Below are 25,880 nucleotides of genomic sequence, written 5' to 3' on the forward strand. Positions count from 1 at the left end.
CGAATGGCCTACTCCTGCTCCTATCTTCAATGTTTCTATGTTTCCCTCCTCAGAGGAAAATTTGAAAAAAACTTTTGGAGAAAAATATCATTTGTGTTTCAAGATTTAAAAGACCACTGTGCCTTCCTCTTAAATTCCCTGCATCACTCTTCACATAGGGTGATCTCACTAGCATGTATATATGATCACCTTTAAATATACCAGTAATTTTGGCAAAATTAGAATTGGAAAAAAAGGAAAAGTTTAGACATTATTCTTATGAATCATACACTTGGAAAATGAGAAGTCACATTAACTTGAAGCACTGATCAGGGAGGGAAAATGCATTGGTGCAAAAATGTATTATGTGGAAGGAAACAGCCTTAATTTTATTCATGCATACATCAGCTTCATGTAGTCATTATTATGGAGCCGACCCCTGTTGCTGTGCTGAGGTTAGTTATCGGCAGATTAGTTGTTCCCTGAACTCCGATTAGTGAAAACAGAAAGTACGAGATATAAATGAAATAGGGAAAGGACAATATATTGGACGGGGAATACTTTCAGTAGGACAACAGCATAGAATGATGAATGCATTCATCACCCAATTATCGGATGATTTCCCCACCGTCCACACAAAAATATAACCCCTTAAAAAACATTTATTTTATCATAATAAACATGTTGAGTTCACTTGGGCACAGTACAATCCAAAACACCCCAAAATTAAAAGTGCTCTGGTGTTTTGGACTAGAACAAAAAACTTGTTTTAGATAAACTTATGACATTAATTTTCTAGAACATAAAACACAAGAATTTATACATAATTTAGAAATGAAACATTCTTTTGACGTGCCATGGTATAAATTTCAACTGAAATGTTGATTTCATTTTAACTTCAGACCATAGAGAACATTCGAGGATACTGTAGGCTGGTTAATTGAGGCCATTGTGAAGTTTATGAACAGCTGCAATTCCACTATATGCCTGCTGATGGTACTACTGGGCTTGGCTAAGCCACTGCTCAAGTCGGCAGACACAATAGCACTGAAAGCCTCTGTTATAACTCGGAAATTAATGAGTTACTTCATATGACCAAATAAAATGGAGAGGAGACAAGAAGAAGCAAAAGTGATGTCAGGTTAGGTACATCATCACGAAGCAACAATTAATTAATGGGTTTTAATAGTCTCTGTAAGCAGGTTTCTTTCCTCTTTAAAAAAACCTAGAAAGTGGTGAGAAATAGCTGAATGATAAAAACAAAGATCAACTCAAGGAGCCAAAATATGTGGTTGGAAGATGAAACAGAAAAGAAAACAGCAGGACAAAAGCAAAATACCGTGGATGTTGGTAATCTGAAATAAAAATAGAATATGTTGGAAAACACTCAGCAGGTCAGGCAGCATCTATGGAGAGAGAAAGAGTTAACATTTCAGGTCGATGACCTTCATCAGGAAAATGGAGGAGACAGCCAAGTTGCTAATGTCAATGTTCAGGTCAAAATGAAGATGAGATACTGTTCCTTAAGCATGTGTTGAACATAATTGCCAAAGCCAGAAAGATCAGAATGGGAACAGCAGGAAGTTCATGTGGCAAGTTACAGTGAGGTCAGAATCTTGTTAATGGATAGTACAGATGCTTATCAAAGTGTTCGCCCCTATGAGCAGTGAAGAAATATAAATAAATTGCTGTCTCAGATGGAAGACATGTTAGGGTTCTGACCAATGACTTGTGAAGGCACAAATGGACAGATGTTGCATTGGCTACACTTGCTTGGGAAAGTGCCAGGTGGTGATTGAAGCGTATCCTGAAAGGAATTGACCCTTCAGACAGTTTTAGAAGACCTTCAGGAAGGGAAAGAAGCAGCAAGACAAAGTCTTTGGAAGAAAGTTCCAAAGAGTAACCTCTGAAGATGGACCGGAAGACCAGGTTAGGGGCAGTAATCAAGAGTCAAAAGCAGAGAATTAGCTCCACTGAGGTCAGGTGGAGTGAGACCATGGAGAGAGTATGAACAACAGCCTCAAGAGAAAATCTACCTCTTCTCAGAAGATCACAGAACTGAGGTTGTAAGGCATTGTGGATCACGGTCCAGAGCATTTCCCGCCACTGGCACAAATCTGCTCACTATTTTCAACTGCTTTGGCAAGTAAATTGCTAAAGAACTGTGGGAAAACATTGCGTTTTGAACTACAGGTGGTATATTAAATTTAACCCCAGTAACTTCTGACAAATGTTGTCATGCGTGTATTTGCTTGATCAATAACCCAATATGTAAATACAAGCAAAAACAAAAACACAGTACTGAAAAAAAGGCATTCATCTCACCTGTTCAAGGCCATCTACAGTTGCAGTTTCTTTGTCGTCATCAACACCCACATACAAAGGTTCTTTCTTCAGTGAGATTTTGGCCAAATCTTCCACTTTACGAGTTTGTGTAGCAGAGAAAAGCATTGTCTGCCGCCGCTCTGTAAAGGTTTTGGAGTTACTTCAAATTAATTTCCTTTTGTTTCAAACATCTTCATTTTCTAGGGCATATTTTTCTTCAATTGCTAATATTAGCAAAAAGGTTGGTGTTTTTTGCCAGTCAACAAAGTAAAATGCACCCTTAGTATTAAATTAGAACCAATGTTCATATCCGAGAAATATTTATGAAGGTCAGAACGAAGCAAATTTAAGCTAGTTTATAAAGTTTACCCACAAACGGTCAAGCATCCAAAAATATTTGCTGTTAATTGCCGTGGAGTGATTGGAGAAAAAAAAACCCTTGTACTACTGCATCTGTGCCATTCCATTCCTTTTCCTTCCTGCAGTAACTTCTGACCCTGTAACAGATTGCTGCATTGAATTTGTGTAGCCTTTCGTTTTGTTACCTAACTTTGTACAACTTTTTAGGCATGAAGGCAGATACAACTAATCCTTAAATTGAGAAATTAAAAATCTACAAACTAGGGAAGAGATGGAGATGGGATTTTGATTTTTGCAGGGACCCTGCTGGAAAGTACATGTTGGGATGTTAGGTGAAAACAGGGTCAAGCTTGGTTTGATGACTTCCATGCTTGTATTCACAATCAAGGCTCACACATGAAAAATATCCATTAACTCAGGGTACTGGATGACCGCTGGTACTGGCAGAACCATGCATCAGCAAGGTGTCAGTGACTTCAGAAAAAAAGAGGTAAAATAGGAAGACAATGAATAAATTGCAAACACACTGAATATTCAGGCAAGACATAATGAAACAGAACTGAAAGGAAAAAAAATCTATACAAATGCCTCAAAAACACAGGCACTTCCCAACTCCAGGCCAAATGATTGGGTTAGTGTCAAAAAAAGTACAGCATACCACTTTTTTAAGGAACCAGCCAGCTACCGCAACATGCCAAATTTAAGAATGCTAATTAGTGAAGCATAATCAAAGGGGAAAGTACTTAAGTACATCCCTGCACATAGTATCCTTTCTCTGAGTATTTAAAAATCCAAATAAGTTAATACATATTTGCTTAAAACAGATTAGGGATTTTCGCTATGAACAAGCTAGATTCTAATGTGACGACAAATCAGGGTGGCAAATTATCTTAGGCTACATGAACGTTGAGACAGTTTGTCTGAAGATTGTAAATGCAGTGATGGAATGACGAAGTCTTAAGTTATCCTGACTAGAAAGGTGAAAATCAATTTGAAATGGGAAATATTTTGTATTGTATTTCTGGGATCTTGGAAAAAAAAATTATCACAGTGAAAATGAAGATTAAGAATATTTTAAAATATATTGCACCCATCGTTCCGATACAGTAAAAATAAAATGATTGGAATGATTGGATTAACGCACTTGGCAGAAGTCTGATGATCTGTTTCAATTCCTCTTCAAATCCCACTTCTAGGATACGGTCCGCTTCATCTATTACCAGACACTGCAGGTTCTTGAACATAAACCCTGGTGTATTCTGCCAAGAAGAGATTAGCAAAATAAGATCATACATTCACGGTCTCAAGACATCCAAATATTTTACGCACTCTGTGTCTAAGTGGAAGATTTTTCAATCTCATTATCTGAACATCTTTCCCCAGATTTTATGAATTTTTCAAAAATACATACAACTAGGCGCACACACATACAATATGAGGCATTCAGAGGAAAAAAGAACATTAAGGCAGATCCATTATGTGCGATGCAAAGTTGGGAAGAAATGTTCTGCTCAATGAGAAAGGAATTAATGCGATTTGAAAACATCAAGATTAGAAGTTCCAGTTCTAGGTCAATCCAATCCAAGTAAAACAATCAGAAAGGAATATTATACAAAAACAAAAACAAGCACATGGGCAAAGGAATAAAGGAAGCCAGAGAGTTACCAAGCACTAGGGTTTATTCCTAGAGGGATAGAATTGAAAAGTAGGGAAGTTATGCTAAACTTGTATCGAACCTTGGTTAGACCACACTTGGGAGTTCTGCATACAATTCTGGTCGCCATATTATAAAAAGAATATAGAGGCACTGGAGAGGGTGTAGAAGATTTGCAAAGATGATACCAGAAATGAGAGGGTATACATATCAGGAAAGAATGAATAGGCTGGGTCTCTTTTCTCCTGAAAAAAGGCTGAGAGCTGACCTAATAGAGGGCTTTAAAATTCTGAAAAATTTTGATAGAGGGGTAGAGAGAGAATGTTTCTACTTGTGGGGAAGAGCATAACTAGAGGCCATCAATATAAGGTAGTCACCAAAAAATCCAATAGGGAATTCAGAAGAAACATCTTTACCCAAAGAGTGATAAGAATGTGGAACTCGCTACCACAGGGAGTGGTTGAAGCAAATAGTATAGATGCATTTAAGGGGAGGCTAGATAAGCATATGAGGGAAAATGGAATAGAGGGTTATGCTGATAGTTAGAGGAAAGATGGGAGGAGGCTCGTATGGAGCATAAACGCCAGCATGGACTGGTTGGGCCTAATGGCCTGTTTCTGTGCCGTATATCCTATGTAAAGGATAAGCTTAAGATATTGTCTACCATAACATGGAGATGAAAAAAACCAGTGCCACAGGCTCCTTCCTTTTACGCCCAAGCATAGACACCCAACTTTTGTCATATGGACCCCTACTGATTGTGATCTCCCATTTTGAAGTACTGCAAAGACATGAATCTAACCTGGTTTAAAGTGGAGCGTGTAAACTATACCGTCAGACCAGCTTATTCTCCTGAGCATTTGAATCCTAACAGGCCGCTTAGCAACACATGAACAGCAAATATGTTCTGAAGGTACACAGCGGGTCAATTAGCTAGCCAATAAAATCTGACAAGTAGTTATAGAAAACACTAGAATGGAGTAGCTTAAGCCAATCCTGTCATTATCTTGACCTCTCTTAAAATCATAGCCCAGAATGGTTGAATTATAGACAAGCCCAAAATTATGAGATTGTTGGGTTCCAGTAGCCTCATCGATATCTCTCAAGCTCAAGAGAATTCCGATTATGCACCAACAACTTGTAACGCCTTTATTAATGTAGTAAAACGTCCCATGGCGCTTCACAGGAACATTATCAAACAAAATTTGATACCGAGCCACACAAGATGGTATTAGGGCAGATGACCAAAAGCTTGGTCAAAGAGGTAGGCTTTAAGGAGCAGCTTAAAGGATGGAAGTAGAGAGGCAGAGGGGCTTAGGGAGGGAATTCCAGGGCTTAGGTGCTCGGCAGCTGAAGGCACGGCCACCAATGGTGGAGCGATTAAAATCGGGGATGTGCAAGAGGCCAGAATTGGAGGAGCAAAGCTATCTCGGAGAGTTGTAGGGCTGAAGGAGGTTACAGAGATAGGGAGGGGTGAGGCCATGGAGGGATGCTGTGTACAGTAAATGTCATGCAAGATAGTCACCCATCCGTCCCTCAGCCAATTGCTAAAAGTTCACGCTGCTGTACAAATGCTTGCCCAATCCTTATTTGAAAGATATTTTCCCAGATATGCCCTCCTACACCATTCATACATGACTAGTACTCTGAGCCAATTAAAGTAAGTCAAAATAAAAAGGAAAAACAAATTCCAACATTGCCAACAGCTAGGAGACACAATCCAAGGCCCTGGCATGAATAACAGTGTCAGAACCGAAGAAAGTGATAGCAGTCACCACTTTCCAGGGCAATAACAGACATCACAGCCAGATTCCTTCTCCACAAATTTGCCAATGGTCTTTAACTCATCATTTGTTCAATTCATCCCCAGTTGGAAAAATATCTGGGTCTGTCTTGGAAGAGGCACTCCCTTAGGAAATTAAGAACATATGCTGAATGGAACACCTTCTTTGCAGTAGCTAGCCAGATCCAGGAACATCTGGACAAAGAGTTTGAGCGTATTGTTCTAGATACTGTAAAAGGTTTAGAAATACATTTTGAAATACAAAATTAAATACAAAAACATCACAGACCATGAACATTCCAGATTCAGTGCCCAGGCTAGGCCACGCTAAACCAGCTGATCTCAGCCAGGGCAGCTGTTGGAACACTACAAATTCCAGCAGCACCTTTCAACTTGGAAAGTAATTCCTACTGGAAGTGTACATCTATGGATACTGGATGGGGATGGATTGGGCTTGGCTGCAATGACCCTATGATGGAATAGCATTCTGACACTCCTATGTCAAGGCTCATACACTGAGCAAGGTGCTAAAGGGCGACCAGGACCTGTGGAACTATTAAAAAAGCGAAATACTGCAATGCTGCAAATCCTCAACAAGTCGAGCAGCATCTGAGGAGCGAGAAACAGAGTTAACGTTTCAGGTCGATGACCTTTCATCAGAACTGCTGAAAGGTCATCGACCTGAAATGTTAACTCTGCTTCTCTCTCTCCACAGATGCTGCCTGATCTGATAAGTATTTCCAGCATTTTCTGTTTTTATATCTGTGGCACAATGCCACATTAGGAGCCAATGCCACCAGAAGAGAGAAAATATAGTGAAATATATTTTAAAAATGTGAGTATTCAGGTTCAATGAATACTGTAAAGAATAATGTTTGATAACATTTTATAAATGTCAGTGGTACTCACTCATTCTCGTCTGAGTCAGAAGGTTGTGGGTTCTAGCCCCACTCCAGAGACTTGAGCACATAATCTAGGCTGGCATATCAATGCAGTACAGGAAACTTTCGATTAACCGGCAATGTCGGTTAACCGGCAAAATTCAGGAGTCGGTTTCAGCTAACTTTTATTACTTGCACAGCAACAAATTGAGGAAGGCAAGGGTTTGGCTGCAACTGTTGCTAAGCCTCAGAGACACTTGCAACTTGTGGACGTTCTTCTGAAGCTGTTGCTAAGCAACAGGGTTTGTTGCTTCGCAACAGGGTTTGTTGCTTCATACGGAGCTCTAAGATCTGTATCTTTCACTATAGCGTTCGGTTATCCGGAATTGTTGCTGAACCAGCATCACGTCGGTCCCGTCCGTGCCGGATACCAGAAAATTTCCTTTGAGGAAGTGCTGCACTGTTGGAGGTGCTGTCATTCAGTTGAGACATTAAACCGTGGGCCCATCTCCCTCTCAGGTGGACATAACACTATTCGAAGAGGAGTTGGGGAGTTCTCCTGGTGTCCTGGCCAACATTTATCCCTCAACTAACATCACGAAAACAGATTTCCTGATCCCCACTATTGCACTTTACAGGTCATTCTAAAAATACATAATTGGCTGTGAAGTGCTTTGTGATGTCCTGAAGTCATGAAGGGTGCTATCTGAATGCAAGCCCTTTCTTACATAATAGCAAAATACTGCGGATGCTGGAAATCTGAAATAACAACAGGTAACGCTGGAAAAACTCAGCAGGCCAGGCAGCATCCGTGGAGAGAGAAACAGAGTTAACGTTTCAGGTTGAAGACCTTTTGTCAGAACTGGAAAAAAGCAGGAAATGGAACAGATTTTAAAGCAAGTTTAGGGGCTGGGAAATGGGGGAGGGGATGAAAGAACAAAAGGGAAGGTCTGTGATAGGATGGAAGGCAGGAGAAGAAAAGAGGCATTAAGAGGCACCAAGGCAAGGGGAGATGGCAATGGGACAGCTTAAGAAACAAAGGATGGCTCTAGCTGAAGTGAGAATTGCGCTGGCAGAATGAAAGACAGCTGTCATGTGGGAGGGAAGAAAAAAAGGCACAAACAAAAAGTGTGGATAAAAAATATATATATGATAGGGGCCGAGGTTATGATCTGAAATTGTTGAGTCCAGAGGGCTGTAAAGTGCCTAATTGAAAGATGAGGTGCTGTTCCTCAAGCTTACGCTGAGCTTCTGTGGAACAATGCAAGAGGCCAAGGACAGTGAGGTCCGAGTGGGAATGGAGCGGTGAATTAAAGCGACAAGCGATCGGAAGCTCGGGGTCACCCTTCCTTTCTTACATATATTTACTCAGAGTTGAAGTGATAAATGCATAATACCTGCATATGATCCAGAAGTCTGCCTGGCGTTGCTATTATGATGTTGATTCCATTTGCCAATCTTTGTGCTTCTGCGGTTCTGTTGCTGCCTCCCATGAGCAAACCATAAGTGTGAACATGGTGTGCCATTAGTTCTTTCAGAACACCGTATGTTTGCATGGCTAATTCCCGAGTAGGTGAAAGAACGAGGACACCCGTCCCTGAGGAAACAAACTTATTTTCAATTACCGACCAAAACCTCAGCTTAGCTTCACGAACAATATATCTTATCTATTTCTGCTTCAAAATTAGGATGACTTTATTAGCAAAGAATTATGATATATTTAGGGTGGAGGGAAGGAGGCGGAAATCATCTCAAAAACAGGCTCAATGAGGATACTTTCTATAGCATTACATATTTTAATGGATTTTTCCAAGAGAATACATTTGTAAGGCTTGAAATAAGGTTAACCAGGGAGACAATTACTTACTCTACACTCATAACTGATAAGTTCTTCTTTCAGAAACAATTTCAGCCACTGATCCAATGAGTTTTAAAATTAATGCTCTTATCTAGAATGTATAAGCATATTGTTCCAAACACAAAGAATTAAACATGTTCTATTTGAATAATTAAAATCTTTTTTATAAATTATACTAAACTACTGTGTCAAATAGTGGATGTACATGCATCTAGCTTCAATCAACTAAAGTAGTTACAACTTGAGCCATTTGTTTACCGTTTCTAGGCATGAACTTAAGTTTGTAGATCAGTTCAATGGCAGGAATGAGGAATGCCAACGTTTTCCCACTGCCTGTCTTAGCAGCAGCCAGAATATCCCTAAAAAACAATAGGGAAAAGATTTAATTTTATAGCCTTGGCTCTAGTCATCTCTTCCTCACTTTTATTACCGCCTCTATTGAATGAATATGCAGTACACAGGAAAACACGTCTTACAAATTTACATCCATTAACAGGGAACGATTTATTGGATCAAATACTGTGAACAAACATGGCAACTGCAGAAAAAGGATATAATTCACTTTAAATATGTTTTCAAAGTAACAGCACCCTCAATTCAGATCATCTTCTGCTGCGTCAACACATTGCATTTATTTAGTATCTTTAATGTAGAAAAATGTCCCAAATGCATAATCAATAAAAATGACACCAAGCCAAATGAAATATTAGGGTGGGAATGACCAAAAGCTTGATCAAAGAGGTGGGTTTTAAAGAGGCTCTTAAATGGAGTAGAGGGAGGTCGAGGAGTTTAAGGGAGAGAATTTCAGAGTGTGGGACCTGGGAAGCTAAAGGCATCGCCGCCAATCGTGGAGCAGAGAGAAGGGAGCATGCACAAGTGGTCAGAGGAACAAGAGTTTTGGGGTGGGGGGTTGCAGGGCTGGAGGAAATTCAGAGAGATAAGGAGGAGCGAGGCCATGAAGGGACTTAAATTCAAGGATGAGAATTTTAAATTTGAGGCCAATGTAGGTCAGTGAATACAGGAGAGATGAGTGAGCGAGTCTTGTTGTGGGTAGGGTATGGGCAGCAGAGTTGTGATAGCCGAAGTTTACAGAGAGTGGTGGATAGGAGGCAGGCCAGGGGAACATTGGAATAGGCAAGTCTGGCACGACAAAAGCATGGATGAAGGTTTCGGTAGTAGAGGTGTTGAAGCAGGGGCGGAGACAGATGATGTTATGGAAGTGGAAGTAGACAGTCTTTGTGATGGTGAGTCACAGAGTCATAACGGCACAGAAGGAGGCCATTCGGCCCATCGAGTCCGTGCCAGCTCTCTGTAGAGCAATCCAGTCAGTCCCATTCCCCTGCTCTATCTCTGTAGCCCTGCAAGTTTAGTTCCCTCAAGTGCCTATCCAGTCTCCCCTTGAAAACATTGAGTGTCTCCGCTTCCGCCACTTCCATCGGCAGTGAGTTCCAGGTCCTCACCACTCGCTGCGTAAGAAGTTTTTCCTCACATCCCCCCTGTATCTCTTGCCCAAAACCTTAAATCTGTGTCCCCTAGTCCTTGTATTGTCAATTAGTGGGAACAGCCTTTCCCCATCTAGCCTATCCAAAACCCGTCATAATCTTGTACACCTCTATCAAATCACCCCTCAACCTCCTTTGCGCTAATGAAAACAAATCCAGCTTCTCCAACCTGTCCTTGTAGCTAAGATCCCCCATCCCCAGAACTATTCTGGTAAATCTCCTCTGCACACTCAAGTGCCTTCACATCCTTCCTAAAAAGTGTGGTGACCAGAACTGGATGTAATACTCCAGTTGTGGCCTAACCAGCACTTTATAAAGGTTCAGCATAACTTCTCTACTTTTGTACTCAATACTTCTATTTATGAAGCCCAAGATCCCATATGCTTTGCTAACCACTCTCTCTCACCTTCAGGGACCTATGCACATTAACTCCCAGGTCCCTCTGTCCCTGCACACTCTTTAAAACTGTGCCATTAAGTGTATATTGCCTCTCCCTGTTCCTTCTGCCAAAATGCATCACCTCACACTTCTCTGTATTAAATTCCATCTGCCACTTGTCTGCCCTTTCTATGTCCTGCTGCAGTTGATTAGTATCATCACTGTTTGCCACACCCCCAAGTTTGGTGTCATCGGCAAATATGGGGTTGGAAGCTCCGCTCAGGGTCAAATAGGCTGCTGAGGTTGCAAACTATCTGAGACAGTGGCCAGGGAAGACAATACAACTGTTAGCTATGGTACTGAGATTGAAGCAAGAACCAAAGATGATGCCTTCAGTCTTCCCAGATGTTTAGATGTAGGAAATTGCAGCTCAAAGGCTGGATGTTGGACATACAGTCTTACAGCAAAGAGGCAGTGGAGGAGTCAAGTGTGGTGGAGAGGTAGAGCTGGGCGTCATCAGCATACAGGTAGAAGTTGAACCCACGTCTGCGGATGATGCCACCAAGGGGCAGCAGACGAACAAGAGGACAGCGCCACGGATAGATCCTTGGGGACCTCCGGCATAACGCTGTATGGGCAACAGTTTCTACACCGCCATTTTCTGTGAAGGAGGAAAGCTCAAAAGAGAGGTCTATCTTATGCTACCTCTGATGTTTTATCCGAGTGATGTAGTCTAACTTGCCCACCAGGACGACAAAACAGTGACAGGGGGATAAGGTACAAAAAAACCCGGCACTTTTAAAAATCAGTACCCAAATAATGTTGAGCATGTACTAAATATATGATCAACACATCTTACCTGCCCTCCAGCAAAGGTCGGATACTTTTCTGTTGAATTAGTGTCATATGAGTAAAGTTCATGTCAGTAATGGCCTTTAAAGTATTCTCACTAACCAGGTCAGCCAAGGAAGAAAAAGCAGTGTCTTCAAAAGCTCCTAAACACAAAGAATATGAAATTAGCTAAAAGGTATCATCTGAAGGGGCAGCTATTCATCACATAAACATCAGTGACACTTACCACTCCTTTAGAATCACATTTTGTTAAAAAATTTCAAAGCATAATCACCCCAACACACATTAAAAATGCAGAAATGCTGTCACAAAGTTACAAAGTATTTACAGCACAGAAACAAGCCATTCGGCCCAACTGATCAAGCCAGTACTTGTGCTCCATATGAGCCTCCTCCCACCCATCTTCACCTAACCCCATCAGCACAGCCTTCTATTCCTTTCTTCCTCTTGTGCTTATCTAGCTTGCCCTTGAATGCATCTATGCTATTCGCCTAAAACTACTACCTGTGGTAGCGAGTTCCACATTCTGACCACTCTCGGGGTAAAGTTGTTGGCAGTGATGTATTACAAAACTGTAACTTCCTTAAATATCCTCACAAGGGACCAACTGTCACTGCCACTATACTGAGCAAGTCACCATCATACAACAAATATATTCTTCTACAATCTTACACATAAGTAGGCTCATGTGTTTTCATTCACAACCTATGTATTTTTCAAATGACATTTGCTAGCTATTGTACAGATATGACAATATTATGTGGCATTCTAAAACATTAGACAACTTGTGTATCTGACAAAGGATGCTTGTGACTTACCTTTTTTAGTGTCTTAGAAACCTCCTTTTCTTTCTCACATGTATTAGAGGTACAACTTCCTAAACTGCGTGGCATCGTGCAACTTTAGATTATACATTTTCTCCAACACACTGATGCGAGAAGTTTTTCTATCTGCGCTATGTGGGAATTCAGGGACACTGCTGGTGTCCCTGACGACCATGTGTGCCAGAAATGTATCCAGCTGCAGCTTCTAGCAGACCGCATTGAGGCACTGGAGCTGCGGATGAATGAGTTTTGGAGCATTCGCGATGCCGAGAGGGTCGTGGATAACACGTTTAGTGAGTTGGTCACACCGCAGGTAAGGGCTGCACAGGCAGAAGGGAAATGGGTGACCATCAGGCGGAGCAGTAGAAGCAGGCAGGTAGTGCAGGGGACCCCTGTGGCCATCCCCCTCTCAAACAGGTATACCGATTTGGATACTGTTGCGGGGGATGACTTACATGGGGAAGGCAGCAGCAGCCAACTTCCTGGCACCGGGGGTGCTTCTGCTGCTCAGGAAGGGAGGAAAAAGAGTGGGAGAGCAATAGTGGCAGGGGATTCTATCGTAAGGGGAACAGATAGGCGTTTCTGTGGCCGTAGACGTGACTCCAGGATGGTTTGTTGCCTCCCTGGTGTCAGGGTCAAGGATGTCACTGAACGGCTGCAGGGCATTCTGAAGGGGGAGGGTGAACAGTCAGAGGTCGTGGTTCACATTGGGACCAACGACATGGGTAGCAAGAGGGATGAGGTCCTGCAGCAAGAATTTAGGGAGCTAGGTAGCAGATTAAAGAGCAGGATCTCAAAGTTTGTAATCTCTGGATTACTCCCAGTGCCACGTGCTAGTGAGTATAGGAATAGGAGGATAGAGCAGATGAATGCGTGGCTAAAGAGTTGGTGCAGGAGGGAGGGCTTTAGTTTCCTGGATCACTGGGTCTGCTTCTGGGGAAGGTGGGACTTGTACAAGTTGGACAGGTTGCACCTGAACGGGACAAATATCCTTGCGGGGAGGTTGGCTAGCACTGTTGGGGGGGGGGGGGGGGGGGGGGTTAAACTAACTTGGCAGGGGGATGGGATACAGAGTGGAGCTATAATAGGGGGTGATGTACAGCCAAATATAGAGGAAAAAACAAGTCAGCTTGGAAGGCAGAGCAAATATGTAACGGCACAAGGGAGTAGGGCAAGGCTGGATGGCATTTATTTTAATGCAAGAAGTCTTGCGAATAAGGTGGATGAACTGAAGGTGTTGAACACATGGGAGTATGATATTGTTGCTATCACGGAGACATGGTTGAGGGAGGGGCAAGACTGGCAGCTCAATATTCCGGGGTATAGAATCTTCAGGCAAGACAGAGGGGGGGGGGTAAAAGAGGAGGGGGTGTCGCAATATTAATTAAGGAGTCAATTACTGCTGTAAGGAGGGATGATATATTAACAGGTTCCTCTAATGAGGCCATATGGATAGAACTTAAAAAAAAGGGGGCAAGCACTTTGCTGGGAGTGTACTATAGGCCCCCAGTCAGGGGGAGATAGAGGAACAGATATGTAGGCAAATCTCAGAGAAATGTGCAAATAATAGGGTCATAATAGTGGGGGATTTCAACTTCCCCAATATTAACTGGGATAGTCAGAGTGTGAAAGGCTTAGAGGGTGCAGAATTCTTAAAGTGCATCCAGGAGAGCTTTTTGAGCCAACATGTAGAAAGTCTTACAAGAGGGGGTGCGGTACTGGACCTAATTCTAGGGAATGTGGCCAGGCAAGTGGTAGAAGTGTTAGTAGGTGAGCACTTTGGTGACAGTGACCATAATTCGGTGAGATTTAAGGTAGTCATGGAAAAGGACAGAGATGGACCGGAAATAAAGGTTCTAAATTGGGGGAAGGCTGATTTTAATATGATAAGGCAGGATCTGGCCAAAGTGGACTGGGATCAGCTACTTGTAGGAAAATCCACATCGGAGCAATGGGAGTCTTTCAGAAAGGAAATTGAGAGAGTACAATGGCAACATGTTCCCATAAAGGTCAAGGGTGGGACCAACAAGCCCAGGGAACCTTGGATGTCAAGGGATATACAAGAATGGATTAGGAAAAAAAGGGGGGCTTTTGGCAGATACAAAGGACTAAAGACAGAGGAAGCCCTAGGAGTATAAAAAGTGCAGGGGGATACTTAAAAAAGAAATTAGGAGAGCGAGGAGGGGCCATGAAATAACACTGGCGAGCAAAATAAAGGAAAATCCTAAGGTGTTTTATAAGTATATTAAGGGCAAGAGGATAACTAGGGAAAGAGTAGGGCCCATTAGGGACCAAAGTGGCAATCTGTGTGTGGAGCCAGAAGATGTAGGTGGGGTTTTAAATGAATTTTTTGCATCTGTGTTCACTATGGAGAAGGACGATGTAGACATAGAAATCGGGCAGGGGGACTGTGATATACTTGAACGTATTAGCATCGAGAGGGAGGAGGTACTAGCGGTTTTAGCAGGCTTAAAAGTGGATAAGTCCCCAGGCCCAGACGAGATGTATCCCAGGCTGCTGTGTGAGGCAAAGGAGGAGATTGCAGGGGCTCTGACACAAATTTTCAGAACCTCTCTGGCCACAGGGATGTGCCAGAGGACTGGAGAACAGCTAACGTAGTACCATTTTCAAGAAGGGTAGTAGGGATAAACCAGGGAATTACAGGCCAGTGAACCTAACATCAGTGGTAGGGAAATTATTGGAAAAAATTCTGAGGGACAGAATTAGTCTCCACTTGGAGAGGCAAGGATTAATCAGGGATAGTCAGCATGGCTTTGTCAAGGGAAGATCATGTCTGACCAATTTGATTGAATTTTTCGAGTGGGTGACTAGATGTGTGGATGAAGGTAGTGCAGTGGATGTGGTATACATGGACTTCAGTAAGGCTTTTGATAAAGTCCCGCATAGGAGACTGGTCAAGAAGGTAAGAGCCCATGGGATCCAGGGTGCCTTGGCACATTGGATCCAAAACTGGCTTAGTGGCAGAAGGCAGAGGGTGATGGTCGAAGGTTGAAGGTTGTTTTTGTGACTGGAAGCCTGTGTCCAGTGGGGTACCGCAGGGATCGGTGCTGGGTCCCTTGCTGTTTGTGGTCCACATTCATGATTTGGATGTGAATGTAAAAGGTATGATCAGTAAGTTCGCAGATGACACGAAAATTGGTGGGGTGGTAAATAGCGAGGAGGGTAGCCTCAGTCTGCAGGACGATATAGATGGGTTGGTCAGATGGGCGGAACAGTGGCAAATGGAATTTAACCCTGAAAAGTGTGAGGTGATGCATTTTGGCGGGACTAACAAGACAAGGGAATACACAATGAATGGTAAGACCCTAGGAAAGACAGAGGGCCAGAGGGACCTTGGTGTGCATGTACAGGAACCTTTGTATTATCCGGAGGTTAACTGTCCGGAATGCTCGAAACACCGGCAAAAATCAGGAGCCGTTTCGTTAGGTTTTTTTGTTGTTGCTTTTTTCCCCCACCAGTCAGGCTCTGCAAGGTCTCGCTGAAGCTGTTGCTAAGCTACAGAGACGCTTGCAAGGTACTGCCGACTGTTTAGAAGCTGTGGGTTTGTTGCCAGATACGGAGCTCAAAATCTCCGTATGTTTCAACATTAGCACTGGTTTGTCCGGCAGTTTTGATGGGACGGCAACAGCTTGGTCCCGTCGGTGCCGGATAGCACAAAGTTTCCTGTACATAGATCCCTGAAGGCAGAACAGGTGGATAAGGTGGTTAAAAAGGCATATGGGATACTTGCCTTCATTAGCCGAGACATAGAATATAAGAGCAGGGAGGTTATGATGGAGCTGTACAAAACGCTGGTTAGGCCACAGCTGGAATACTGTGTGCAGTTCTGGTTGCCACACTATAGGAAGGATGTGATTGCTTTGGAGAGGGTGCAGAGGAGGTTCACCAGGATGTTACCTGGGCTGGAGCGCTTCAGCTATGAAGAAAGACTGGGCAGGCTGGGGTTGTTTTCCTTGGAGCAGAGAAGGCTGAGGGGCAACCTGATTGAGGTGTACAAAATTAGGAGGGGCATAGATAGGGTAGATAGAAAGGAACTTTTTCCCTTAGTAGAGTGGTCAATAACAAGGGGGCATAGATTCAAGGTAAGGGGCAGGAGGTTTAGAGGAGATTTGAGGAAGAACTTTTTCACCCAGAGGGTGGTTGGAATCTGGAACTCACTGCTTGAAAGGGTGGTAGAGGCAGGAACCCTCACAACATTCAAGCAGCATTTGGATGAGCACTTGAAATGCCATAGCATACAAGGCTACAGACCAAATGCTGGAAAATGGGATTAGACAGGGCTTGATGGCCGGCGCGGACGCGATGGGCCTCTTTCTGTGCTGTGTAACTCTGACTATTTACAATGCAAGATCTTGAACATAAGAAATAGAAGCTGGAGTAGGCCATTTGGCCCTTCGAACCTGCTCCGCCATTCATCAAGATCACGAAGATCAAGATCTTCTACCTCAACTCCACCTTCCCGCACTATCCCCATATCCCTTAATTCCCTTCGTTCCCAAAAATTTATCGACCTCTGTCTTGAATATACTCAACGACTGAGCAGCCACAGCTCTCCGGGGTAGAGAATTCCAAAGATTCACAACCCTTTGAGTGAAGAAATTTCTCCTCATCTCAGTCCTAAATGGCCGACCCCTTACTGTGACTGGGATCTCATGTTCTAGATTCCCCAGCCAGGGGAAACATTTTCCCAGCATTAACCCTGTCAAGCCCCTTAAGAATTTTATGTGTTTCAATTAGATCACCTCTCATTCTTCTAAACTCTAAGGAATATAGACCTAGTCTACTCAATCTCTCTTTAGACTGGTTCCAGGGGTGATGGGATTGCCCTATAGTGAACCTTTGCTGCACTCCCTCTAAGGCAAGTATGTCTTTCCTTAGGTAAAGAGACCAGAACTGCACACAGTACTCCAGGTGTGACCTCACCAATGCCCTATATAATTGTATAAGACTTCTTTACTATTATACTCTAATCCCTTTATAACAAAAGCTAACATACCATTTGCTTTAATTGCTTGCTGTGCCTGTATGTTAACTTTCTGTGATTCATGTACAAGGTCACCCAGTTCCCTCTGAGTGCAAACATTTCCCAGTCTCTTACCATTCAAAAAATATTCTACTTTTTTGTTTTTCCTACCAAAGTGGATAACTTCACACTTCCCCACATTGTAATCCATTTGCCATGTTCTTGCCCACTCAGTCAACCTGTCTATATCTCTCTGCATCCTCCTCACAACTTACTTTCCCACCTAACTTTGTATCATCAGCAAACTTGGATACGTTACACTCAGTCCCTTCATCTAAGTCATTAATATAGATTGTAATAAATAGCTGAGGCCCAAACACTGATTCTTGTGGTACCCCGCTCGTTACAGCCTGCCAACGTGAAAAAGTCCCGTTTATTCCTACTCTGTTTTCTGTCCATTAACCAATCCTCAATCCGTGCTAATATATTACCCCCAATAACATGAGTCCTAATTTTGTGTAATAATCCCTTGTGTGGCACCTTAGCAAATGCTTTTTGAAAATCCAAATACACTACATCCACTGGTTCCCCCTTATTCATCCTACTAGTTACATCTTCGAAAAGCCCTTAACAGATTTCCCTTTCATAAAACCATGTTGAGTCTGCCTAATCATATAATTTTCTAAGTGCCCTGTTACCACGTCCCTAATAATAGATTCTAGTATTTTCCCTACTACTGATGTCAAGCTAACTGGCCTGTAGTTTCCCGTTTTCTCTCTCCCTTTCTTAAATAGCGGGGTTATGCTTGCTTTTCCTTAAAATTGACACTACTGAAGAAAATACCTACTTTACATGGTATGAAAAATGTATATACAAGCATAGCAAAATCTACTTAAATAACTATTGCTAATTCCAGCTAAAACGGTGTACAAATCCAGGCTGTGCATTTAACCATTTCTCTCCACCTCCTAACAGATGCTCCATTGAAACAGATGAAACAACACACCAGTGTTGAGGAGATAAAAGCAAATCACCTGACTTGAATTGGTTTAAGCTTTTGGCAAAGTGAAAGAGAATCAAAACAAAATGCATCTCAGATTAGAATTTGAATAACTTCTTCAGCAGTTGAAGTTTAAAGAGGAAGTAGTCATTTTTAAAATTTCTAACAGGGTTTAAACTTAAAAAAAAAAGGCTGGCAAGGTACAATGTCAGCATGCAGAGTTAGAAATTAGGGGTTATCTAAAATGTATATGGTTATGCAAATGAAATTGTGATGCGAATAATACTGTGTTTAGATGATTGCATTAGAACTTGAGACAAAAGTGTCTCTTCAGAATAGCTGGATAGATGCTTAGAATTTGCTTATGTTTTTAATTCCCTGCAGATGCGATAACATTTTGTACTGTGGCGATCACATATGACCTTGCTTCCCAGGCTAGCTGTCTGCTGTTTGTGTGCTAGGAAGGTTGTTGACTGTATCTCTGATTTGGCCAATCTATGTTTCTTCCATTACTGCTAATAACTATTATAATACTAAGTTAGGATTTTGACTTTGTTTAAAAAAAACTTTTAAAACGTGTAAGTTAACCAGTGTGCGAGAATAGAAGATATCTTTGGGAATTTAATGATTCATTCCATGGTACAATAGTCTGATAATGGACTTAAAGTTAGTTTTGCATATAAAACTAACATAAATAACTGATAACAAGCAGCTATGAACATCTGAAGGCCGAGAATGGCATGTCTGACTCCAAACTTGGGAGGATAAGGACAGGAGAGATAGGAGGAAATCAGATGGATGGGCTTTCAGAATGTATAAACAGGTAAGACATGTGAGGAAAAGCATGAGACCCCTTCGGGGAGGGAGGGCCTTTATCTGAAAGTTAAAACAAAAAACTCGACATACCATTGGGCACCTTGTCTTAAGGGGAACCTCTATAGGTTAAATGGTCCTGCCCATATTCTACCCCAGACCCACCCACTAAGAAGAGAATAAAAGCAAGACCCGAAAAGCCATTAGCACAGGCAGCGGAGTGAGAATTCCCAAGGGTGGACATCATGCTGACTTCGGTCGAATACTCTTGGACAGTTCAGAAAGGACTCCTGAGGGTGGATACCATACTGACTTCAGTGTAACGCTCTTGGACAGTTCAAGAGACAGAGAGACACGTGAGACAAGGCGAGCTATTCGCGCACGTGAGACAAGGCGAGCTATTCGCGCACGCCAGTCGTCTGTCTGATCGGGACGGGTACCAGCTGCTTGTCACGGTCATATGTTTTTGCTGTATAACTAGTGTGTTATATTCCGTCTTAACCTCCGATTAAACACAATATACCCACCATATTGGTTTGCACCCCATCCTGATTATTTGAAAGACCTGAGATAATCTAATCTCAACAGCACGCATCAAATAATTGCCTTGAAGCATCATAACTGACTGATTTTACTCTGTACAACCAACAGATCAGAAGAACAAAGCTTTGCAACAACAAACAGCAGAGCAGGATCCAAGAATATCACCTCCTCAACCACACTAGAGCCAGCACAAGTGCAAGAAACAAAGTTGAGGGTCTTTGCAAGCATCTTCAGACAGAAGTGCTGAGTGTATGATTTTACTCGGCTGTCCCAAGGTCCCAACCATCAGATGGCAAAGTCCAGTCAATTCAGTTTATTCCATGTGACATTCAAAAGTAACCAAGTCCACTGGGCACAGCGAAGGCTATGAGCCGAGACAACATCCTGGCTCTGGTGGTGAAGCCCTGTGCACCAGCTGCTCCCTTAGCGAAGCTGTTCTATTGCAGCTATGACACTTGAATCTAACAAATAACGTGGAAGATTGCCCATGTATATCCTATCCACAAAAATGGATAAATCTATCCTGACATATTATCATCCTATCAGCCACGTCCCGATCATCAAGTGATGGAAGGAGTCATCAATTGTGCCATCAAGCCACCAGACCCACTTCTCTCCAGACTGCATCACAACCTTGATCCAGACATGGATGCAAGAGCCGAATGCCAGAGGAGAGGCGAGAGCAGCTGCCCTTGACATCAAGACTGCATCTGACCGTCCATGATACCCACCTGCTCTATCAACCCCATTCCCACTAAACTACTAACCACCCAACTTCAGTTCCTCGCCTCCATGCTCGTTGGCATTGTATACAGTTCCCTCTCAAGTACAGTCCCTTTCAAAATTATCGCCATCAAAAAACCTACACTGACCCCTCTGTCCTTGCAAACTACTGCCCCATCTCCAACCTACCTTTCCTTGTGTCCTTGAACATGTTGTCAGCTCCCAAATCCATGCCCATCTTTTTCACAACTCCATGTCAGAACCTCTCCAAATCAGGTTTCTAACCGGCCACAGCACCGTAACAGCCCTAATCAGTCACAGATTACATCCTATATGACGGACAGCTGTGCACCTCATCCTTCTTGACCTCTCTGTACCTTTTGACATGGTTGACCATACCATCCTCCTCCAGCGCCTCTCCTCCACTGTCCAGCTGAGTATGACTGCCCTCAATTGGCTCTACTCTTACCTATCCAGTTGTAGGCAGACAATTTCTAGTTCTTTTCCTGCCATTACCACTGGAGTCCCCAAGAGTCTATACTTGGCCCCCTACTCCTCCTCCTCCTCCTCATCTACATGCTGCCCATTGGCGACATCATCCGAAGACACATAGAAAAATATAGAAGATAGGAGTAGGCCATTCGGCCCCTCGTGCCTGCTCCGCCATTTAATGAGATCATGGCTGATCATCCAAATTAGTACCCTGTCCCTGTCTTCTCCCCATATCCCTTTAGCCTTAAGAAATATATCTAACTCCTTCTTGAATATATACATATGATGGCGGCATCAGATTTGACATGTAAGCTGGTGACACCTAGCTGTACCTCACCACTCTTGACCAATCCACTGACTCTTGTTGTCTGCCTGCTTATCCAACATCCAGTCCTGAAGATCCGCAATTTCCACATACCAACCAAACACTTGTGATGAAGAGGAAGTTGATGTACTCTGCTGAGATATTTTTGGCTTACATCATTATAGCTTGCTTTTGCACATAGCAGCAGTGCATCAGCATTCAAAGGTTTAAACCTCAAATAGATTTACCTGTCAACCCCAAAGGCAAAGTTGGCCCATCACCATCTTCAGCTTGCTCTTCATTTTCCTCATCCCTTTGATCTTGCTCCACTTCTAAGTCATCAGCTTTGTTCACCTCTAGCTCACCATCCTCCTTCAGTTCTGCATTTTTTGGCTTTTTGGTTTCTACAATAAAGAATAAAACAAAGTTGGCCTATGGTCAGGTGTGTTACTAACATTGGCAATATTAAACTAATTCTCTTCCTATACTGTGAACATCTTAATGCGTCATTATTCTCTCCATAAGGGCGCAGCTGTACTGACATTTTCTCGTCAAATCAAAGCAGTTTTGGCTGTGCATCGATGCAAACGTGCAAGTATAACTCCAGAATCAGAACTGGTGGAGTTCTCGTCTGACAGAAACACAAAGCCCACAACACAACAGGTTAATAGCTGTGTTTTGCATTCCAGCTACCGTTTTCTCCAAATAGTGCAATATAACTATATACACACACTATACATATTTTCCTAATGTGCTGAATCAGCAAAATGGCTCATCAGGTATCAAACACGTTCAGGTTACGTATTGCACAGGTTAGATACACAGCAACATTTCTGTACTATGCCTAAATAATGTACTTTAACCCCAAATCAGTTTTTTCACTAAAAAATTCAAATTATCCAATAATTTGAATTAAACAATGTAATAACACAGCTAAGTGGTAATTTAGTTCTAAAATCTGAATTAAGCAACTTTGAATGAAGAGCAGAATGTATTTCCTAATGTAGTTAATGGGAAACAGATCAATCGCATGGCATCTCTGTCCCATCAGTGTCCAGCAACAAAAACACTTGGGACTCATTCGGGGCAAGTACTTGCTGCTAAGTTTGCTTTTTCTCAGAGTTTCCTACAAATTAATTACTGCAGTATTTTAGATTTGACTAATTCCAAGTTAAACTTCTTATTCATTCTATAATTTCAATGACAAATTATTGCATATATGCATTATTGAAGTACTCAAACTGAAATTAACTTACCAGTTTCCTGGATGTTAGTTCCAAGTTTTCTTTTCTTTTTTATTTCTGGAACAGATTTATGTTCAGTCTCATCCTTCATAAGCCTCGGTTCCTTTTTTAACATTTTTGCAGTTTTTTCCTGATCAGTTGACGCCTCTTGTGACATTTCATTTTCCACTTCATTTTGTTGGACCACTGTCAACATAAAGTTTGATTTTGTTCATACGAATCCACATCCATTGAAGGTTCAAGTATTAGATGCTCAAACTGGCACAGATGTCAAATTTGGTTACAGACGATGAGCAATCTTAAATTGCTGTACGCCCGAGCTGGAAACTGACTGTAAATGAATCAGCTCCAAGACCAGTATGAAGAAAGGAAAAAGACTTGCATTTATACAGTGCCTTTGGATATTAAGGGAATCAAGGGATTTGTGGATAGTGCAGCAGGCTCGAGGGGCCAAATGGCCTACTTCTGCTCCTATTTCTTATGTTCATGGCCTCAGGTCATTCCAAACCACTTTACAGTCAATTAAGTACTTTTTTTTTTGACGAGTAATCATTGTTGCAAGGTAGGAAAGATGGCAGCCAATTTGTGCACAGCAAGGTCCCACAAACAGCAATGTAATAATAACCAGATAATCTGTACGATAGCAAAATACTGCAGATGCTGGAAATCCGAAACAACAACAGAAAATGCTGGAAAAACTCAGCAGGCCAGGCAACATCCGTGGAGAGAAAATAGAGTCGACGTTTCGGGTCTAACCCTTTTTCAAAACTGGAAAGGAAATGAAATAAATTGAAAGGCAGGGCTAGGAGAGAACAAAAGAAGTGAAGAGACATTAAGAGGTATTCCTTAATGTCTCTTCACTTCTTTTGTTCTCTCCCAGCCCTGCCTTTCGATTTATTTCATTTCCTTTCCAGTTTTGAAAAAGGGTTAGACCCGAAACGTCGACTCTATTTTCTCTCCACGGATGTTGCCTGGCCTGCTGAGTTTTTCCAGCATTTTCTGTTGTTATACCAGATAATCTGTGATGGTTGAGGGATAAATATTGGCCAGGAAACCAGGGAGAACGCCCATGCTCCTTTTCGAAATAGTGCCACGCGATCTTTTCCATCCACCTGAAGGCAGACAGGGCCGGAGTTTAACATATCGTCTGAAAGATAGCACCTCAGACAGTGCAGCACTCCCTCATTTCTACACGGAAGTGTCAATTATGTACTCAAATCTCTGAAAATTGCAGCCAAATGTTCTTTATGGAGTTTAACCCCACTGAAGTATCCCAAGAGGGAGGTTAGATCTTCATTGTTGCACCAGGTGAGAAAATGAACCTTAAAAAAAATTCAAAACACATGCTGGAAACACTCAGCATGCTGGTGAACATCAGTGGAGGTAACAGATAAGTTAGCATTTCAGGTTTAGACCCTTTGTCCGAATTAAAGTGTTAACTTATCTATTCACTCCCTGGATGGCAACTAACCAGTTGAGTGTTTCCGGCATTTACTATTTTGGTTTCAGATTTCCAGCATCTAGTTTATTCAAACTTGATTTTAACTATCTTTTTCAGTAAATAAAGGGAGAAAGTAATAAATGCTGGACTTGCCAGCGACACCCACATCCTGTGAAAGAATAAAATAAATCTGCTAATCAGAGCAGACACGATTAAATCCAAGTGGTTTTCCTAAAGTAAAGGCATCATCACTGTCGACGCTTAAAAACAGCAAAGTGAGGCGATAGAATCCATTTATCTGCATCGCTTGCTGCCGCTCGCAGACAGACCCCATCAAATAGAAACATAGAAGATAGGAGCAGGTCATTCTGCCCCTCGAGCCTGCTCTGCCATTTAATGAGATCATGGCTGATCATCCAAATTCAGTACCCTGTCCCTACTTTCTCCCCATATCCCTTTAGCCTTAAGAAATATATCTAACTCCTTCTTGAATATATTTAAATGAATTGGCCTCAACTGCCTTCTGTGGTAGAGAATTCCACAGGTTCACCACTCTCTGGGTGAAGAAATTCCTCATCTCTGTCCTAAATGGCTTACCCCTTATCTTTAGGCTGTGACCCCTGGTTCTGGAATCCCCATTGGGAACATCCTTCCTGCATCTAGTCTGTCCAGTCCTGTTAGAATTTTATAAGTTTCAATAAGATCCCCTCTCATTCTTCTAAACTCCAGCGAATATAAGCCCAATCGACCCAATCACTCCTGCCATCCCAGGTATCAGTCTGGTGATTCTTTGCTGCACTCCCTCCATGGCAAGAACATCCTTCATCAGATAAGGTGACCAAAACTGCACACAAATACTACCCCGCTTTCACACAAATTTTGTCTAGTAACAGAATTTAACTCCAAAAAACTAGCAATATCCTCAAACACAGCCCTGCCGCATACCAAATCATTTTGGTTTTACTATTTAATGTATCCCAGTCTCAAACAACACACCACGTGTTTCAGTAAGTTCCCAATCGAACTCATAGAATCATAGAACACAGAAGGCGGCAATTCGGCCTATTGTGCCTGTACGGGGAAAGGGCAGGGGAGTCGGACTAAGCGCCCTTTCCCCGTCGCCTTGCAAAACTTTCGCCTTCAAGTCTATCTCCAATTCCCTTTTGTAAGTTACTATTACATCGGCTCCAACCGCCTTTCAGGCCGTGCATTCCGGATCATAACAACTCCCAACATTTCTTGGGAGGTTGATAGAGGCCTGGACGGTGCAGCGATTGCAAATTCAGGCCAGCCCCGGAGTAATGAGAGGAATTAAACCCCCATGTCCCCAGCGCGGCGCGGACGGGAGTGGGGGCCCGGGGTCGACCGCTCACTTCCCCACATGGCTTTCTCGGACGGGAGGCGTCGCTCGGCCGCGGCCTTGTCTACCTCCTATAGCCGCCTGGCGCTCACCCTTTCCGCCCGCTGCTAGGTTGATCTGTTTAAGTTTCGCGTTCTTCTTCTGCAGCCTCCTGCGGATGATCTTCAGATGCAGATCCGCCATCTTGGCAACAACACGTGAAGGTACAGGACCCAGCGCTTGGGGTGGCTGTGAGAGTACCCGCTAACCGGAAGGAACGACTCGGTGAATTCCCGGATTATGCGCTTTAAAAAAAAATCTCTGCTTTAATTAAACATATTCCTTCGTGAAAGTACACTCGAAGAGCTTTTCAATAATTGCCATTTCTCTGGCGATATATTCAGAGCGCTATCAATCGCGCAGGCGCAATCGAGTTGACAACCGGCGGCGCGGCAGGGCCAATCGGCTCACTCTGAACAGGGAGGCATGGCAATGAAATAGGCAAGCACCGCAATAAAAATAAGGATTCTGGAATCACAGTCAGTAATTGTAAACATGGTGTGGAGATGCCGGTGTTGGACTGGGGTGCACAAATGTAAGA

The 25,880-nt window shown here is 42.7% G+C and overlaps 1 protein-coding gene across 2 annotated transcripts in view; it reads right to left on the minus strand.

Moving 5' to 3' along the window:
- The window catches only part of ddx18 (DEAD (Asp-Glu-Ala-Asp) box polypeptide 18), a 40,188-nt gene extending 14,547 nt beyond the window's left edge, over positions 1-25,641 (minus strand). The window contains exons 1-8 of one of the 2 annotated variants that reach the window (XM_085986564.1): positions 25,369-25,641; positions 22,512-22,685; positions 21,504-21,659; positions 11,580-11,715; positions 9,099-9,199; positions 8,380-8,579; positions 3,809-3,923; positions 2,305-2,444 (exon numbers count right to left, since the gene is read on the minus strand). In XM_085986564.1, the coding sequence (XP_085842690.1) occupies positions 2,305-2,444; positions 3,809-3,923; positions 8,380-8,579; positions 9,099-9,199; positions 11,580-11,715; positions 21,504-21,659; positions 22,512-22,685; positions 25,369-25,483 (1,137 nt within the window). In that variant the 5' untranslated portion in view covers positions 25,484-25,641. The remainder of the gene's footprint in view (positions 1-2,304; positions 2,445-3,808; positions 3,924-8,379; positions 8,580-9,098; positions 9,200-11,579; positions 11,716-21,503; positions 21,660-22,511; positions 22,686-25,368) is intronic. The other variant, XM_085986565.1, reaches the window with a different exon arrangement.
- Positions 25,642-25,880: the final 239 nt, after the last annotated feature.

The sequence above is a fragment of the Somniosus microcephalus genome, chromosome 4, assembly GCF_052327205.1.
Source record: "Somniosus microcephalus isolate GS21.2 chromosome 4, FLI_Smic_1.0, whole genome shotgun sequence".
Lineage (NCBI taxonomy): Eukaryota > Metazoa > Chordata > Chondrichthyes > Squaliformes > Somniosidae > Somniosus > Somniosus microcephalus.